Genomic DNA, 18,643 nt, shown 5'->3' with positions numbered 1-18,643 from the left:
GTTAACAAATGAATGAGTTCTGAAGTAGCAAACATTAAAAAAAATAATGTCTCAGCTAAGAAGGGCTCATTGCCAAACCCTGTGATAAGGGACATTTTAAAGCCGGCATATGATCAGGTTATTTTCAACGCCCAATAAACCCAGTTCCAAAAGAATCATGGACGCTGGTCCTTAAGGAAAGGATGGGAGCATTTGGATTTTTGGGAATATCACCATACGAAACGCAACGGCAAACCACCACTGCTCAACTGTTTCCTGTAAGGCAGCAGTGGCGAAAGGCCTATATAATCTGATTCTATATCTGATATGTAGAAACTAATTATCATTAGATCGATTTGTACTGCATTTATGCATATAAGTACCTTATCTTGTATGAGATTCCCTTTTAGAAAATTCACCACCACCGTAAACCTCTTTATGCTATCCCGGTCGAACTAAATCTGTGGAAAATAAGTTGTCCGCGTTACCCCCGCGGTTCTATTTAGAGGCAGGCGCGCGACCCGCGGACCTAGTTCACCGTCTATTGTTTATGTGCACTTTGTTAGTAAACAGAGTATGTCGCTTGCGAGCGTCTGAAGACGCTCTTATGTCGTTTCGTCTCACTTTTGAACCTATTTTTAGACCGTCAGGTTTTGTTAGGATACCTAGTTTTTATATAAAGGTAGTCTTAGCGGGTCGCTATGCATTTTTTTACTGGTCAATACGAAATTTCACATCTAATGCAAACAGTGGAAGTGTTTTGTAAGTCCAAGGGCGGTATTAATTAATCAATCTCACCTTCGACTAAATCTCGAATGGACACTTCATTTATTGAACTATTAAATACACCAAGTATAGTCATTTTAGAGCTTCTCAGCTGAGTCGGCGTTGTTAAGATATTATTTGAGCTGGTGATAAGAGTTTAATAAATACGTACTATCTTAAGATGCCGACCTTGACTTGACAGCGTCTCGTGTGATATCGCCCTTCAGTGCGAAACTGAGTTTCAATACGGCCCCAAGTCTGAAGTTAAGGTGGTCTGAATATTCGTAGCAGCTCGTCCGCCATTTAATCGAAAAAAAAAGTATATCGTTTACCTTAATTTATTAAATAATAATATTATAGAGGTTATGTTCCTAATAACGGCGCATTGTTTGCGGACTTTGTCAACATTATCGCAGAGCATATAAATCAAAAGAAATATCGTCGACGTTCGATTCCGTGTAAACCACGATTGCGGTACAACCGGACCGGGTTATGCAAGAATTATTCAACACAAACTGGCTCAATGCCAAACAATTGATGTTACGCTGTCAACTAGAAATATGTTTTAATAACAGATTATAATGATCTCTGAGGTGTATTTACAGGAGGTTGTGAAACAACATCTCACGCCTCAGGAATATGGATGCAGTGCTTTATAATTTAAAATCCAAGTCCGGGTGGCTTGCTGGTGATTTATTTATTTATTTTGTGATGGGATATAATATTCGCCAGAATAGCGATCACGGTGCATAAGGTGTTAAAACCCACCATAGCGGCCCACGTAGGTGCTCGTTCCGGGATCAGCCTGTGTATATCCGGTTCCATCAGGCCGACATAATTGTGTCGACTGCCGAGGGATAATCATCTCTCGTCAGTCGACACTCTATTAGATCCCACTCGACTTGTCATCATATGCAGTCGGGCCTTAACACTTTGTCGTGCCTATATGAAAAAAAGTATATGAGCAAACTTAACTCATTACGTTTGTACATCAAAAGAAAGAAATACTTGTTTTGTCGATCATTACTTTAAATAATATGTCATTTATGTCCTTAAATATTTCTGCGCAACGCCATCCAACAGTGCCTATTTACTTCTTTGTTTGATAATGTGCTTGTAATTGCATGTTGATATTGTTATCAGCATAGCAATTAAACGGTAGGTGAATAACAACTTTTAATATACCAGACTGAGCCTGTATTTACCGAAGGGGTAGGCAGAGATGTAAGTGGTGTAGTCACATGAGTGTAGTAGTTAGATTTTGGAGACGCGAGCTTATAGCAAGGATACATATTCTATTTCCGGGCAACTTGATATGTTTTTCAAAAAATCTACCTGTTTTTATTTTCCAATTTAAGATCTATTCGATCTACAGCTGAAATAATATGTTAAGAAACCACTAAACTGATATATTTTGAATATAGACATAACTATAATCAAAAGTAGAGAGAGAAAAGAAAATCAAGACGCCGCTATATAAACATATAGGCCATAAATATTCATTACTTAATGTATTATATGAGAATTCTATTTGCATTATGTTTTCCCCACCGTGCGAAATGGTTAAGAGTACCTTAGTATGAATGGAAGACAATTTTGGTGAAAATATTTAAATGTTATGTGAATTTTATAACCTCAAATTTTGTTTCAATCTACTTTAAATTTAGACATATTTTAGATTTAGCCTATTTTGCACCCTAAATTCATTGAACTCAATAATAAACATCATTAAAATTAAACCATATGATAAACGGGACAAAACTGTTATAGAACATTCGATATTGGTATCATAATATCTCCCTCGCACGCACATACTGTCATTGCTGTGACGTCATACATACCTCGTCAGATTCTAATCCTAAATATCGGGTCCAACCTTTTACAAACTACATTATTTGAGTGAATTCTTTCCATAATGATTTCTTATGCTTACGCGAATGTTGGACATTAAAATTAAACTATTTTTGGGATTTTAACCCCCGTGAGCCGCCCCGTGACCGAAGGCTGCAGTCGTCGAAACGTCAGAGAAAACTAAAATTATTAATACCGCGATAAAATAGTTTAATTTTAATGAATTCTTTCCATTTTATTTTATAATAATGGCGTATTCAATACAAGTATCCATAAATAACTCGATAGTGTTCACCAGTGGCCGCCTGTTCAATGAACGTTTCGTTTGAAATGTCACAACGTTTTTTTTACGTCGTCAGTGGAGCGTGTCATGACGTACCACTGCAACATTTAGATATTAAGACGCCGGACAAAGGCGTCAACAAATTGGAAAATATAATTGTGTCCACGGGAACAATTTTTGAAAATACTAATTTATTAGATTTTTAGGCATTAACATTTAGGTAAGGCGTCATAAATATACAAAGAAAGTGTTTTACATTTTTATTGTTTGAGAATAGAGTCAATTTGAGAACTGGTCTACCATTTGATAAATGACATTTACACTAAGATCGTTTATCGCTCAGTTAATCTGTGTCATTAATCAGTAAACCGTGTAAGATGAATGTAAATTTTACGTTTGTTTCACGGTGTCCCCATCATACTATAACACACCTCAGTATGATTAATAGAATGCAGCTCTTTACCGAATTCTTTCTACTGATTGTTAATATAGTAGGAAGATATTTGTTTCTCTCGCCGTTGAAATGCATAAAAACATGAATTGCCTGTTGTATGTTCGTCTAATGTGATAGAAATTGATCCAACGCCTTATGGTGTCGAACATCGATATGGCCTTCAGAGAACACCGCGTTATAATAATATATGTATGTATATCTTAGACAACTTCACGGCTTTATCTCGTAAAGGACTGGGAAGGTATTGGGATCGTTTATTAAAATCGGCCCTGAGTAAGATATTACATTATTCCTAGATCCCATAGGTTAATTTTTCTACCAGGAACAGACTTTTTTGCGAATGCCATCAGAAGTTACTACTTATATTAATGTAACAAAATACGCAGTCACCTCGAATTAACGTGACGTCACAAACGATACGTTGTTAAATAACACTCTTTATAGATTTGCGTATCGTACCATACTTTTATGGGATAAATATTAAAACCATAATTATGACATCCTCGCCTCTTCGGAAAGATATTTATGTCACCAATCAGCAATGTGTAAGCACTTTTATGTTCCGGTTCGAAGGATATTAGAACCAGATATGAGAATTAAGACCCTCGCCCTTGCAAACGGCCTTAAGCATTCGTTCCATACATTTTCAGTGCACTAGTTTGGTGGGTGTATGCAAAGATTTACGAAATTCTTTAAAGGATTAATTTAAGGTGCTTTTGATAATTTTAACCTCACAAATTATTCTTAACAAAATTGTCTATTTAATATGGCTGCTTAATAAAATTATGTTTACTTAAGGCGATGAACGGAATCAAAAATTGTAGTGGCATTTTTATTGTGAAATTAATGACACAAAATCAAAATTATACATAATTTTATTTAGATAACATATTATAGATTTTTTTTTTCTATATGTTTCATAAATTTCAACTAGATAGCTTCTAAAATTCGGTTAGCGCCGTTTTGCTCAAGGGAGCATCTTAACGTCTGACATGCCAATACATTTCATAATTTATAACTCTATGAAGCATTACTTCGGTCTATGGGAATAGCTTGCCAGCGATTTGCTCGTTCATGCAAGTAATTAATAACATATATAAACACTAATTTCATTACAGGTAATTACTTTCGCGATTGGTCATTGTTACCATCGACGTCGACAATCAGTCAGAGGTTACTGGTTAACAAACTACGTGTTTATGTTTTATATGAGAAAATATAAATAAAGTATAAGGCATCGATTCCGGTAAATAAACTCGATGTTGTATAACGGAATTACACAGTTCATAGCGCGTCATTAACTCTTAATATATTGTTTTAATCTGTCGATATTTTATTGTCAAATGCTAGACTTTTTTTCACGTATTTATACGATCATCGCCAAGAAATTTATGAGAGTTCATCAGTTCTTGTATTATCTCTTTTATTACAGTACCTTGTTAATCGATGGAATCTGGCGGTACAAATAAATTTCCAGAAGCGCAAACACTCCCATCCCTTTCCAAATCCCTATTCGTCTTTAAAAGATCATTCTATTTATGGGCATTAAGAATAATTTAGCATCAACTATCCGACTTATTTAATCATCGGCATATACCATAAAATCAAGAAAGGCCAATATAATTCTATCTATCGTTAAGAGCCAAAAGTTTCACAGAGGAGGATGCGCAAAGCTGGGGGAATTGTAAGCTAAGACAAGTTGAACCCTGGAACAACATCTGTATAACATCGTAGTGGTCACTAACAGTGGCGAAGCTTCCATACAACCCCATTCCTACCGGCTTCCCTTTTCGGTTTATATACATTTGCCTATCCTGTAAAATTGGCCGCGTTATGTTAACTAAGGCTTTTTTTGCCACGGGTTACCTTTTGAAGAATTTCACCCTTCGCCACTGGTCACTAAACTGTTAATACGAAAAGGAGAGAATAATCAAATTACCCGCGAAAACGAGTTACGTACTCAATGCAATATAGTTCATTGAATTCTGCGCAGTGACTAGCGCATGAGTCATGACTCACGAGCGACTACAACGTTACTTTCACGCGTGAATCAGAAGGCCTGAATTTCAGAAATCGTTTGGCACAGTGTGTTATGTGACATCATAGTAATGTTTTGATAGTTGTGGTTCAAATACTGGGAGAGTTTTTGATCCTTAATAAAGTAGCGAAATGGTTAAGAAGTTAACAATTAAACAAGTAATTCCATGATGAGTAGCGGCTTGGCTGTATTCGTATGTATTTAGAGGTTAAGACTGAGACCATCTATTTATATGATCGATCACCTCAACGAATACTGAGACTTAAAAACATTATTTTTACTCTAAAATTAAATTACAGTTTTTGTCGAGGCTTCGCTCGCGTGATAAAGTTTTCCAGGATTAAAGGTAGCCTATAGCACTTAAGAGTAATGTAGCTTTCTAGTAGTAAGACAAATATCAAAATGAGTACATTAGTGTAATGTTTTATTATTTTAAGTAAGTAGGTTTATTGGTAGTTTTCTTTTTAAATGTTCTCTTTTTATAATGGGTTGTCATGTTTTTTATTTGTCACTGAAGTAATAAATTATTATGAGATTCATTTGGTATTAAAGATATTTTATTGGCGACGAGGATGGGATAGCGTTATCATGACGGTCGGAAAAATTAAAGAGTTTAATTTGGAGACAGGTAATTGGGCCCTGTATTGCGAGCGTATAGACATGTATTTTGTTGCTAACGGCGTGGAAGAGAAATTAAAGTTGCCGACTCTAATCTCGATAGTCGGAGAAGAGGTCTACGAGTTAATGGTCACATTAGCTAATCCTAAAAAACCGACAGAATTGAAGTATGAAGATCTTGTGGACCTAGTACGCGGACACCTACAACCGCGGCCGTCAGTATGGGTCCAACGTTACCGTTTTCGCCAGAAAAACAGAGCGCCAATGAAAATATAATGCAATTCGTGGCCGCTTTAAAGAAGGCATCCCAGGAATGCGAATTTGGTATGAATTTAAATGATAACCTTTGTGACCAATTCGTATGTGGTGTGAGAAGCGAACTTATTCGACAGCGTTTATTTGCCGAACCGGCGACAATGTCGTTTTCTGAAGCTGTAACTCTTGCGACTTCCTTGGAGGCGGCGGAGCGCGATGCTGCGGCTGTTGTACTGCCGTTGACACCGGCAGCTACAGTTGATTGTCAAGCGTTGAATGCTACTTCGTCGCGTAATAGGAGACCTTTCATGAGCGGAGGGAGCAGCAGGGATGCCGGTGAAAGTGCTGACGTCAAAATTTCGAAAGATTCGTGTACTGCCTGTGGTGGCCGGCATCAAACACAGGAGTGCAGATATTCAAATTTTGTATGCGCTCTGTGTAAGAATAAGGGTCACTTAAGGAAGATTTGCCCATTTAAGTATTCAGATAAACAAAACAACGGAAGGCAGAGGCAGCGATTAGATCGCAGGCATACTCACTACACTAGTGAGCAAGAGACGTTAGAATCTCAAAAGGCCTTAGAATCTGCAAACTCTGAGTGCGACGAGGAAGAACCAATGTTTCGATTAAATGTAGGTGATTATAGTACAGTTAAATTAACGTTGTTAGTTGATAATACCAAGTTGACGATGGAAATTGACACTGGTTCAGCCTGCTCGTGTATAAGTAAAAGGACGTACAATGAGTTGTTCAAGGATCTGAAGTTAGAAGTTTGCGACTTAGTGTTCAAGTTTTATGACGGATCTAAAGTTCAACCCCTCGGTGTTATTAGACCCTTAGTGCAGTATAAAGAGCGTAAAAGATGTCTTGATCTTTTTGTAGTCGATAAAGGTGTAACATGTTTATTAGGTAGGCAATGGTTGTTTGAGATTGGTATTCAAATTCCTATATTAACAAGAGGTGCTATGGATCATTTTAAGGTAGAATGTAATAATTTAAACGATATTCTCGACAGGTATAAAAATGTTTTGGATGGCAAGTTGGGTTGTTACACGGGTGGACGGTGGTGTTCTGCCGCGCCCGACCAGTGCCGTTTGCGCTGCGTGAAAGGGTTGATGCTGCTCTTGACGTCATGCAAAAAGAAGGCATCGTTGAACCCGTCGATTGTTCGGATTGGGCGACTCCTTTGGTATTGGTACCGAAAGGTAATGGTCAGTTACGTATATGTGCTGACTACAAGGTAACCCTTAACCCTGTTTTGATGGTCGATAGATATACATTACCACGTATAGACGAGCTACTTTCGAATCTTGCGGGGGGTGAGGAATTTTCTAAGATTGACCTGTCACAAGCATACAATCAAATCTGTCTCACGGAAGAATCAAAAATGTTCACTGTAGTTAACACACATAAGGGGTTATTTAAGTATAATCGTTTGGTCTTTGGCTTGTCGTCTAGTAGCGGTATATTCCAAAGAATTATGTGCGATGTCATAAAGGGTATTCCCAATGTTCAATGTTTTTGTGACGATATAATCGTCACAGGTAATACAAGGAAGTTACATTTAATAGCGCTTGAAGCCTTGTTTCACAAACTCGAAAGCGTAGGTCTTAAAGTAAATAAAGATAAATGTACGTTTTTATCAAAAGAAATTAAGTACCTCGGATTTATAGTAAATAAAAATGGTATTAAGCCGGATCCAGATAAATTGAGAGCTATTATAAACATGCCGACTCCCAATAGCGTTTCAGAATTAAAATCGTTTTTGGGTATGGTGAATTTTTATGCTAGGTTCGTGCCCAAGCTTAGCGATTTACTTTTTCCTCTGCATGGCTTGTTGAGAAAAGGTAGGCATTGAGTTGGGGCAAACGCAAACCGATGCGTTTGAAGCGGTTAAGCGTTTAATGGTTAGTAGTGCTGTTTTAACCCATTATGACCCGAAGAAGCAGCTTGTTTTGACTTGCGATGCAAGTTCGTATGGTGTAGGAGGGGTGTTGTCTCAGCGTGATGCGGCACTGGGAACGGAGCGCCCTATAGCATATGTATCGCGAAAGCTTAGGCAGTCAGAGCAAGCATACTCCCAGATACATCGCGAAGCCTTAGCTATAGTATATTGCATAAAGAAATTTCACCAATACTTATATGGGTGTCGTTTTAAGCTAAAGACTGATCATAAACCGCTCGTTAGTTTATTTGGTCCTAATAAGGGAATCCCTACGATGGCCGCAAGTCGCATGCAGCGTTGGGCGCTTATAGTCGCGGCATATGAATTCGACATAGAGTACATAGGTTCCAGTAATAATGGTGCTGATATTTTTTCGCGTTTACCAGTGGATGACTATGATAAATACGAACCTCCGGAACAAACTTATTTACATTTTGCAACGAATGCAATACTTCTCGATAACAACACAATCAAGAAGGAGACAGCACGCGATCCGATATTAAGTCGTGTTTGTAATTATGTAGAAAACGGTTGGCCTGAAGAAGTTGGCATAGTGCAATTAAAACCTTTTTTAACTAGAAAATCCGAGTTGTACATTGAGCTGGGTTGTTTAATGTGGGGTCATCGTCTGGTAGTACCCAGTTCATGTAGACCGCGAGTCTTGCAAGAATTGCATGAACCTCACATGGGTATCGTCAAAACCAAGTCGTATGCTCGGAGTTATGTATGGTGGCCGGGGATCGACGAGGCGGTGGAAGCAACATGCCGTGCGTGTGTTACGTGCGCTTCGGTCGCGTCCGCCCCACCGGCGGCACCTCCGGAACCGTGGGGTTGGCCTCAACGCCCGTATGAAAGAATACATTTAGACTTTTTAGGGCCTATCGGTGGTTATACGTACCTAGTTTCTGTTGATGCTAGATCGAAATGGATTGAGGTTTTTAAAATGGTGCGTACAACAGCTGAAGCTACAATCAGTAAGCTGCGTGAGTCATGGTCGCGGTGGGGTCTTCCCAAGCAAGTCGTCTCCGATAATGGTCCTCCTTTTTCTAGTAATGATTTTAGAAGTTTCCTCTCTAATAATGGTATTGAACAAATTTTCACGGCTCCTTATCATCCAGCGTCCAATGGGGCCGCAGAGAATGCAGTTAAAATAGTTAAAGGGGTTATCAAAAAGGCTTTACATGAGGGGATAAACGTCGAGTTGGCCATATACAGGTTTTTGTTAGTATATCATAACACTCCTCATTGTACTACTGGTGTAACTCCTGCACAATTGTTGCAGGGTAGAAAGTTACGAACAAGACTTGATTCCTTAAAGCCCGTTGTAACGAAGCTTGCGAAATCATGGGGCCTACAGATGAAAGGTCCCGGTTAGTGAGAGAGTTCAAGCCTGGGGATCTGGTTTGGTATAAAGATTTCGCGGGAGGTTCTAAATGGTCACAGGGGAAGGTTTTAGAATGTCTTGGTAGGAGAAATTACACTGTCGTGGCTTGTGATGGGTCCCATATACATCGGCATATTGACCAGTTGAAACGGCGGTTAATGAGTTCATGCGTGTTCCCAAAGGTACCAAGTATTCCTAGCCAAGGTGTTGGATCCGAAAGATCGACGCCCGTTATAGTAGCAGATGAGACTAGGGGCACAGGTGTCAAGGAAATGCCTGCAGTGGGGACGTCGACAGGAGCGGGCATTGCTACGACTGACACTCCTGCTAAAACGTCAGCTCAAACGGCGCCCGGTACTGAGTCTGTTGTCGCCCCCCGTGAACCCAGGCCCAAACGCGAGCGTAAGCCTATTAAAAGGCTTGGCATTGACAATTGCCAGATTTAAAAGATTTATTGTTTCCGCTGAAATAATGCTTATTGTTAATTTAGTGTGGAGGTGTGTAATGTTTTATTATTTTAAGTAAGTAGGTTTATTGGTAGTTTTCTTTTTAAATGTTCTCTTTTTATAATGGGTTGTCATGTTTTTTATTTGTCACTGAAGTAATAAATTATTATGAGATTCATTTGGTATTAAAGATATTTTAATTAGTTCCAGAGATTAGCCCCTAAAGACAAACAAACTGGCAAACTTTTCCTTTTTATAATATTAGTATAAATTTGCTTGGCATGTAGAGACGAGTCTTCATAAATATAGCAAAATACGTTTCTACGTTGGATTTTCCAGTTGTTTTTGGGAGCCTATTCAACCCTCCCACATTAACTTTAGGGATCAATATTAGGCCGCATATTTTGATGGTATCGAGCGCCAAAACTCGTTGAATCTCTGGCTACACTGTGGCACATTATAATTCCTATTCTTGTCAGTGATTATTTCATACTGTGTTATGTCTCTTCCACTCTTAAATGATTTGTCATAATTATAAATTAGGTTTATTGATATGCGATCGACTAATTCATAATTATCACCAGCCTATATCTTTGTCCACTGCTGGATATAGGCCTCCTGCAATATGCACCATTTTACCCTGTCTTCGACCTAATTGATTTAGTAATACTCAACTTGTAAACCGTCACGTTTAGGGTTCAATCCGTTCCAACAAATTAGTTATTTATTCAATATGAAAAAACACCTAATAGTGGGTTGGTATTTTGGGCTGATATAGCTTCGAATTTATCCCTAATAATATCGTAAGACAATATAAAAACTCGCTGAAATGGCTGCACTAGTTATGGCTCTGCCTACCTTCAGAGAGTAATGCGTGAGCTTGTTTTGTTGCCGAGGGGGTTTGTGCTACACCGCAGCGAAATGAAATATTAAAAAGGAGTGGTCGTTGGACGTGTGCCAAAACTAGAGGGCGACTCGTCATCGCGCTGTGAAGGACGAGGGGTAGACAGCAGACACTACACGCGCACTCTATACGACTGAGAATTTTTCTTTTGTTTGTATCGTTAATTGAAAGGGGTATTAAGTATGAGAATTTGATTAATTAATTGGTATTATTGCGTCATGTTATTCGTTTTTAAATTGTAGATTACATGAATTTCAGGTAATATAATTTATGTAGTACATTTCATTTATATTATTGTTACCATTTGCTAGGGCTAAGCCGGAGTAAATGTTTTTTTTTCTAAGTTAAAGCTCCGGTTTATATTTTCCCAGGATAAAATGGAGCCTACATTTTAGGTTAGACCTCTTCCAAATACATTGTTCATTCTAAGTCGGTGTTCAGTAGTCGTTACACCGACTTAGAATGAACATGTGATGCTGAAATATATGGTAATGTATTTATCGTTCGATGTTTCAGAAGTGTATCGAGATCGCCGTCCCCGTCGCTGCGCAGCGCCGACTGCGGCCCGGACTCTTTAGAAAATGACAAAGTGAGTTCACAAGCATATATGGTGTAACTTAATAGTTTTTAACCATCATAATTAATAGTAAACATCAGCCACGCTGCTTAGTATTTACCACCACCTTATCACCCTTTTTACATAATAAATATGTATCACAATACCGGCTACACTGCCCTCCAAACTGAAAGGCAACAGTTCATTGCGCAATCCTACTTGGCGGCAAAATAAGTAACACGGTAGCAGCTGGTCACACCAAGTCTTGCATTCGAGAAACCTCAAAATGAGAGACCTATTAAAGTAACTAAATTATTTAAATACTGTCAGAAATCTAAATTAAGTTTTAAATACCTCATTGATCTAACCGAACGCGAGATTTGGGAAGCTATCGTTGTTTTATTCATTGCATGCGCGTGCGCAACCTCCGGTGAGGAAGTGTAGAGGCCGCCGCGTGCCATTACCGCTCGGATTACGTGCTCGTCATCTAACCACTGTAATTGTATTGTAATTATATATTAAAATCACATGGCGTTCTGGGATCTATCTGAGATTTTATATGATTGTTCTTATGCTAGATTGCAAAGTTGACAGCGACGGCACGATTTGGTAAATATATTCAGTGTTTATCTATTCAGGAAGTCGTTATGCAAACGAACCATAATCTCACAATGCTAAATGCTGGTTTCAAAGTCTATCAAACCAGAACATAACTCTTGCACAGAATTAACAATAATGAAACTACTGTAATACACCTATCGCCTAGGTTTAATATCCAACTTAATCATTTCAAAATAAGTGTGTATGCGTGCACGTTGATGTTAGTAGTAAATACAAAAAACATCGAAGGTATTTGAATGGAATTTGGCTCAAAGATAGATCAACTGTTGGGGTAAAATACAGGCTATTGATCCGGAGTATATTAAGATACAAAACCTACTTCTAAGAGGTGTTTCTAGTGTTGTATAAATGGCGTGTGTGTTGTTCGCGTCAGGTTACGGAGCGGTGGTTGTTGCAGAGCGAGGGCTGCTCGCCGGCGGCGCACGGCAGCGACAGCGCCAGCGTCTCCAGCGGGGAGGTCGTCACTGTTGTCAATGCACCACCTAAGACTGACAACCCTAAAGTGAGTTTTTTTTTGTATCGACCCCGCAGTCAACAGTGGGGGAAACTTGGAAACGGGACAGTGGAATACCTTGGCTTAGCGACTGCAGGGACTAGAGGAAAGTTGGGAGGGGATGTCTAGGAAAGGGTGTACATATGGGGAATGGAGAAGGAACCCCTTTTAGGATACGGGGAGGGAAGAAAATAATATCAGCCTTGTCTACTGCTACTACTGACCTCCTCTAAATCTGAGAAGGTTGTTGGCCTTAGTCCACCACGTTGGTCATCCACATTTGAAATTATTTTTAGAGATTTGTTACGTAAGTTTCCTCACGATGTTTTCCTTTACTTTTAAGGCGGGTGATAAATAATAAACAATACACACGTAAATTTTGAAGTCGGAGGTCTTATTTATTATATATTAATTTTGTCTTGGGTTTTGAACCTGTGGACATCAGTCTCGGTAGACCGTACGATAACAACTACGCTATTACAATTTTTCACGCATGTTACAGAATACTCATAGAAAGACTTGACTGATTTGGTAATCAACGATTTCTCACTCCAAACCCATATAATATGCCACTAGACCAAGGACATTTATTAAACTGGTTCTCATTACTCATCACAGAACCCAGGACCTCGCAGTATAGACAGCGCGGGCGCAGGCACTCGCACCAAGAAGAAGAGCTGGTACAACGCGCTCTACCCCACGTACAAGAGCAAGAGCGATGACTTCAAGCGGCTCTTCAAAGACCTGCCTGATGACGAGAGGCTTATTGTTGGTGCGTGTTTGCTTTGCTTTTGATGTTGATAGGAGCAAGTAGATTTCCGAAATTGAAAATAGCTTATATCACTGGAGGATAGTGTGGCTTCCTGTTTATAAATTCTTTTTTTACGATCACGGAATAGTCAGCCCTCTGCACCAGATGATAAGTGGAGAGGGGTCCAATATAATGTCGACTGATGAGAGATGATTACCTCTCAGCAGTCGACACAATTATGCCGGCCTGTTGGAACCGGATATACACTGGCTGACCCCGGAACGCGACACACTTGCCCGGGCCACTTCGGGTTGTTAAGACCTCGTGTATGGTGGTCGCTATTCGGGCGGATATAAAATATATACTCGTATTACCACCAATCAGGAAACAAAATAAAATATCGTATTATATATAATTTTCGTCCTAATATAACAGAGAGACGTCGTTTGGTGTGTTTTCCATTATATTATCTACGGTCTCTGTTTCTCATTTCTTTACTTTACTCTCTTGCTATCACGCCATGACTTTCTACTACCGGAAAACTGTTCTATACTTTCGATTCTACAATAACTCGTCCATACGAGTGAATGATTGTTTGTATATATTCCAGACTACTCGTGCGCCCTGCAGAAGGACATCCTGGCGCACGGGCGCCTGTACGCGTCGCAGAACTACCTCTGCTTCTACGCCAGCTTCTTCAGCTGGGAGACGAGCCTCACGCTGCGGTGGAAGGACGTCACCGCCATCACCAAGGAGAAGACAGCGCTGGTATGTGAAGTACTTGGGTACTTTATCGAGATCTAAGGTCTACTGTTGAATGTGCAGGTCGCACAAAAAGGAAAAGGCGTTTTAGCTTATTAGAAAGCGTATTTAATGCGTTATACATAAAACAAATCAAAAGTACGGAGGTGCAAAGGGCGAACGGGTGCCGCGGGTTAGCGAAACGGCAGCCCGCTGTCGACTAAAAAAAAAAAAAAAAAGGAACAGCCTACGTGACTCGCGGCCCACGCGCCGCGCGCCTCCCGGGAGTCCCGCCCCGCGCCTCTTGCACCCCCCCTTACATATTATTATTTTTGTGTCGCTAACAGTCTACCCTTGGGGGTAGACTTTAGATCTCATCTGGAAATGTGCTTTTGTTGTAGTTCATACCTTGGTACGGGAGAGTTATTACTCTGGACCCGTGAATTCGTATGCTGCATTGCCTGGTCTTATTAGTGACGTACGACAGGCAATGGATATCATAGTGGAATTCTCTTTACACTCATAAACCACAGGTAGGGCTTACCCTGGGCTTCAAGAATATGGGAAAGGACTAGAGCTTAAAGACAATTGCTGGTGTTAGGATATAATTTATATCCGCCTGGATAGCGACCACTGTACACAAGGTGATAAAACCCGCCATATTGGCCCACGTTAGTATTTCGCGTTCCGAAAATAGCCTGTGTATACTCGGTTACAACAGGCCGGCATAACTGTGTGGACTGACGAAGGAGAATCATGTCTCGTTACTCGATATTCTATTGGACCCAACTTCATTTACCGTCAGGTGCAGTGAGGTCGCTTTGCCCGTGTGGCCGGACAGTTAGTGCATATATACCGCCATTTTGTCAACATCGCTGGAACTGCAAGAGGATCGATGCAGTGACACAACTGGAGTGATAATCACACAGCAATCACGATAGATGGCGACATCGATCCTGAATCACGCTAGCACAATTTGCGCGACGTGCAGCATATATACCACCTCCGAATAAGAACTGTCGCAGGGGCCGCGGCCGGTCAGGCGCAACATCTGCCTGACTGGGAATCTTTCCCCTCTATAAAGGAACGCAACCATCTGTTCCTCTAGAGCGGTGTCTACCTTTACGCCGCTAAACCCGTATAAAAGACACTATGGGGCCTCAAGATAAAGTCAACTAAAATATTTCTTTATTATATACCCCAGGTGATCCCGAACGCGATCCTGATATGCACGGAGGGAGAAAAGAACTTCCTCACATCGTTCTCCGGCCGCGACAAGGCGTACCTCATGCTGTTCAGGATCTGGCAGAATGCGCTCATGAACCAGCCCATGAGCAGCCAGGAGATATGGCAATGGGTGAGTGTTGACAAAAGTTATGTATTTGCGTAAATTACTTTTTTATATTTACGGATCTGCGATTCATTAAACGCTGCGCCTGGTCATAAAAATTAGCAATACTAAAACTTTCAATAAAGAATTATAGTACTCAGTATTGAATGTCACATGTAGACTTTAGACAGACAATTGTTTAGATTCGAATTGGTCGAGCATCTCCATCATTCACATCTGTCTGAGGTTACGTTGCTGACTAGCTCAATTCTATACCTTTTTTTATGCACAGCACGTCACTACGCGCGTCATTATCAAGCATTAGATTAAAAATTAATTAAGCCTAATGATTGCACTTACTACTACAACTTCCTGCTAATATTGTTTTTACACACTGCTGCTAGAAATAGACAAAATGGCGATACCTACCTATGCAGACACCCATGTTGTTGTTATTGTTAAACCACTTACTCGTCATAAAATTACTCCAGAAAGCATGGAATATTTTGAACAAAAATATCATATTACAGGACAGTGTTACGACGTACGTTCCGTGTACAAAGTTATGCGCATGCGTTTCAATCGGTCCGCCATTAATATTAATAAGTGTCCGCACAGACCTGCGCGCGCGCCGGTGTCTGAATATATTCAAATCGAAAGGTGTGAGGTTGTGTAAAATGGGAGTTATAAGTTTTTTTATGCGAATTTTTCAGCAAACTACTTATGTATTTTTATCGTCTTATTAGTGTAGTGGCACTTTGTATAGGTTGTGGAAGATGAGGTACTGAGTTCGAACTTCATATCGGGAAACTATAAGTGTGAGTTTCTCTAATAATTCGGTTGAGATTGGACTCCCCAGAAGATGATATCACACGGACCACCGGTCATTAAAACTAATTCAAATAATTTTTAAATGCTTGATTTACATATTTTTATAAATTCCAATCTAATTTGTCGATGATTTACACATCTGCGACACAGCATCTTAATTTTTTTGAAAATGTTATACAACTTCAAATGTTAACATATTATGTTTTTAATAAAATAATTGTTGATGTAACACCGGCTCCACACATGGATGTATTATTCGCTATCTATGAAATATCCCGCTGAATATGTAATCGGGCGGTTTGCGTAACCTCAGTATCTCGTCATCCCGCGGCGTCAGTAGTGAGAGACGCGCGTGACGGACGCCGGCGTCCACCATACTTTATATATTTGTGTATTTATTGTAACCAGGTATGTATGTGTTGAATGTTAGGTATATATTTTATATATGTTTTTGGTGTTAGGTCTGTCTGTTGAGTACATTATTTTGAGTTGAGGTAGTGTCCTCTTTTAAGTTTTTGTTAAAAAGCAAAATGCAATAATAAATATTAATTTAATGTGCCAATATAGATAAATCAAATAATTTATATGAACAACCATATTTAAACTAATTTGGCGTGTAAAAATATTTTGGGATAATTGAGATACCGCGTAATAATATTTATTACTAGTTTTTCCTCGCGGTTCCGACCGCGTGATAAAATCCCGCTTTATATTTCTTAGGATTAGGATATAATTAAGCCTATATTTTAAGTAAGACCTCTCACAATACATCGGTGAAAACTGCATTCAATTTCATGCAGTAGTTTTAACGTGATGCGTGTACAAACATGCAGGCATGCAAAAAAAACTTCTAAAAACCCTTGACTTCTGTTGCTCTAACAAAGCCCCATATTCGATTATCTTCAACATCCATAATGTACAGACATCGGCCTGTTACACTTTTATTATATGTAAAGATGTCACTCACTATAAGCATTCTTTATCTAGTTTCATATCCTTATAACCATTGTTATTACTAGGCATTAGACATTACGTATTAGCTTAATTTAGCCAATCTATTCCACGAGATATTTTGCAAAAACACCATCAGGTATTAACCATATGTGAAACCAGCATTACAACGACATGTTTAACTTTATAATATATTCTCAGGTGCACAACTGCTACGGCGAGGAGCTGGGGTTCAACTCAGACGAGGAGGGCTACATGCGCGAGGGACTCGACGACGTGCCCGCACTCCCAGAGGTCTTAGAGGTGAGACGCTGCTTCATACAAATATACGACAAGCTGGTTTCGACATTCAAAGGAAATTTTAAAAAAATGGCGCACACGCTGATCGTGTTGGGGATATTATAAGTACCCTCTGTGTAGTAGGTTAAAAACTCGACTAATAATTACCAACAAATCTCGGACCTCATAGTAGGTGGAATCAGTGCTTTAGGGCTTTTGCTTACTGTTTCTTATTTGCTCTAGGATAGCTATGGGGAATATTTCATAAAAACACACAGTTTCATAATGAAGAGTAAGCGTGACATAAAGTAGCCAATATACTAATGTTTTAAAGCACACTCACGCCTTTAATCCCCACAAGGGTAGATAGAAACGCAACTGGTGCATCTACTTTTCGCCGTGCGTATTCCATTCCATGACGTGATACAGGGCGAGTCTATCGTCACATCGAACACAAATTCCAAACTCTTGGCTGATACTGAAAAGAAAACCTAATGTTTTAATGTTAGCCGATGCCTTTTATGTTGACCATTCTCTATCACTCACATCAAATTATCTGCCATCAGAAGCTATGGAAGTTACAAGCATACCCAACGTCCATACGTGAAACAAACATATCGGAGAATTCGCAATCATAATTTCAAATTTATGTAAAATCTGGCATCCCACACTTGTCCAGCGTTGTCGACTAAGGCCTACACCATCTCAGTAGTAAAGGGGGCCCGTACCTTGCAGTAGGATAGTATATAATAGTTACTATATTATACAGGATTATTATGACATAGCGTTACTTAATGAAACCACATACTTATCTACTTGGAAATAACTCTTTGCAATAAGTTACTTGAGCCATAGATGTAAAATAAAAAAGGGTAAGATAAGACGAATATGTGGCTTCATTTAGTAACGCAATGTCAAAATGATCCTGTATATAACCTGTAACGTTGACCACTGAGCATCAAACTGGCAGAGTTCTATCACTGGAACAAAAAAAATTGCTATTCCCGTTTCCAGGAGACAACTCACGTGGATATTATGCATTCCATGTCGTTGGAAATTCTAAACGATTGGATTTTTATTGGATCTGTAGTGAATTTAAAGTGTTGTGTTTGCATCGTGCACGTGAGAAGTACGTGTGTACCCAGACAGGCAGAATGGCATAATAGTT

At 39.5% G+C, this 18,643-nt stretch overlaps 1 protein-coding gene across 6 annotated transcripts in view; it reads left to right on the top strand.

Annotated features, from left to right (window-relative positions):
- Positions 1–18,643, top strand: part of LOC115445912 (protein Aster-B) — a 46,588-nt gene that overhangs the window by 7,206 nt on the left and 20,739 nt on the right. For 4 of the 6 annotated variants that reach the window (XM_030172414.2, XM_037440306.1, XM_037440308.1 and 1 more), the window contains 6 exons: positions 11,439–11,511; positions 12,473–12,601; positions 13,211–13,364; positions 13,954–14,111; positions 15,289–15,441; positions 17,398–17,499. In XM_030172414.2, the coding sequence (XP_030028274.2) occupies positions 11,439–11,511; positions 12,473–12,601; positions 13,211–13,364; positions 13,954–14,111; positions 15,289–15,441; positions 17,398–17,499 (769 nt within the window). The remainder of the gene's footprint in view (positions 1–11,438; positions 11,512–12,472; positions 12,602–13,210; positions 13,365–13,953; positions 14,112–15,288; positions 15,442–17,397; positions 17,500–18,643) is intronic. The other 2 variants (XM_037440307.1, XM_037440310.1) reach the window with 1 other exon arrangement.

The sequence above is a fragment of the Manduca sexta genome, chromosome 19, assembly GCF_014839805.1.
Source record: "Manduca sexta isolate Smith_Timp_Sample1 chromosome 19, JHU_Msex_v1.0, whole genome shotgun sequence".
Taxonomy (NCBI): Eukaryota; Metazoa; Arthropoda; class Insecta; order Lepidoptera; family Sphingidae; genus Manduca; species Manduca sexta.
Note: the sequence above shows the minus strand (reverse complement) of the source record. Positions and strands in the feature narration are given on the sequence as shown.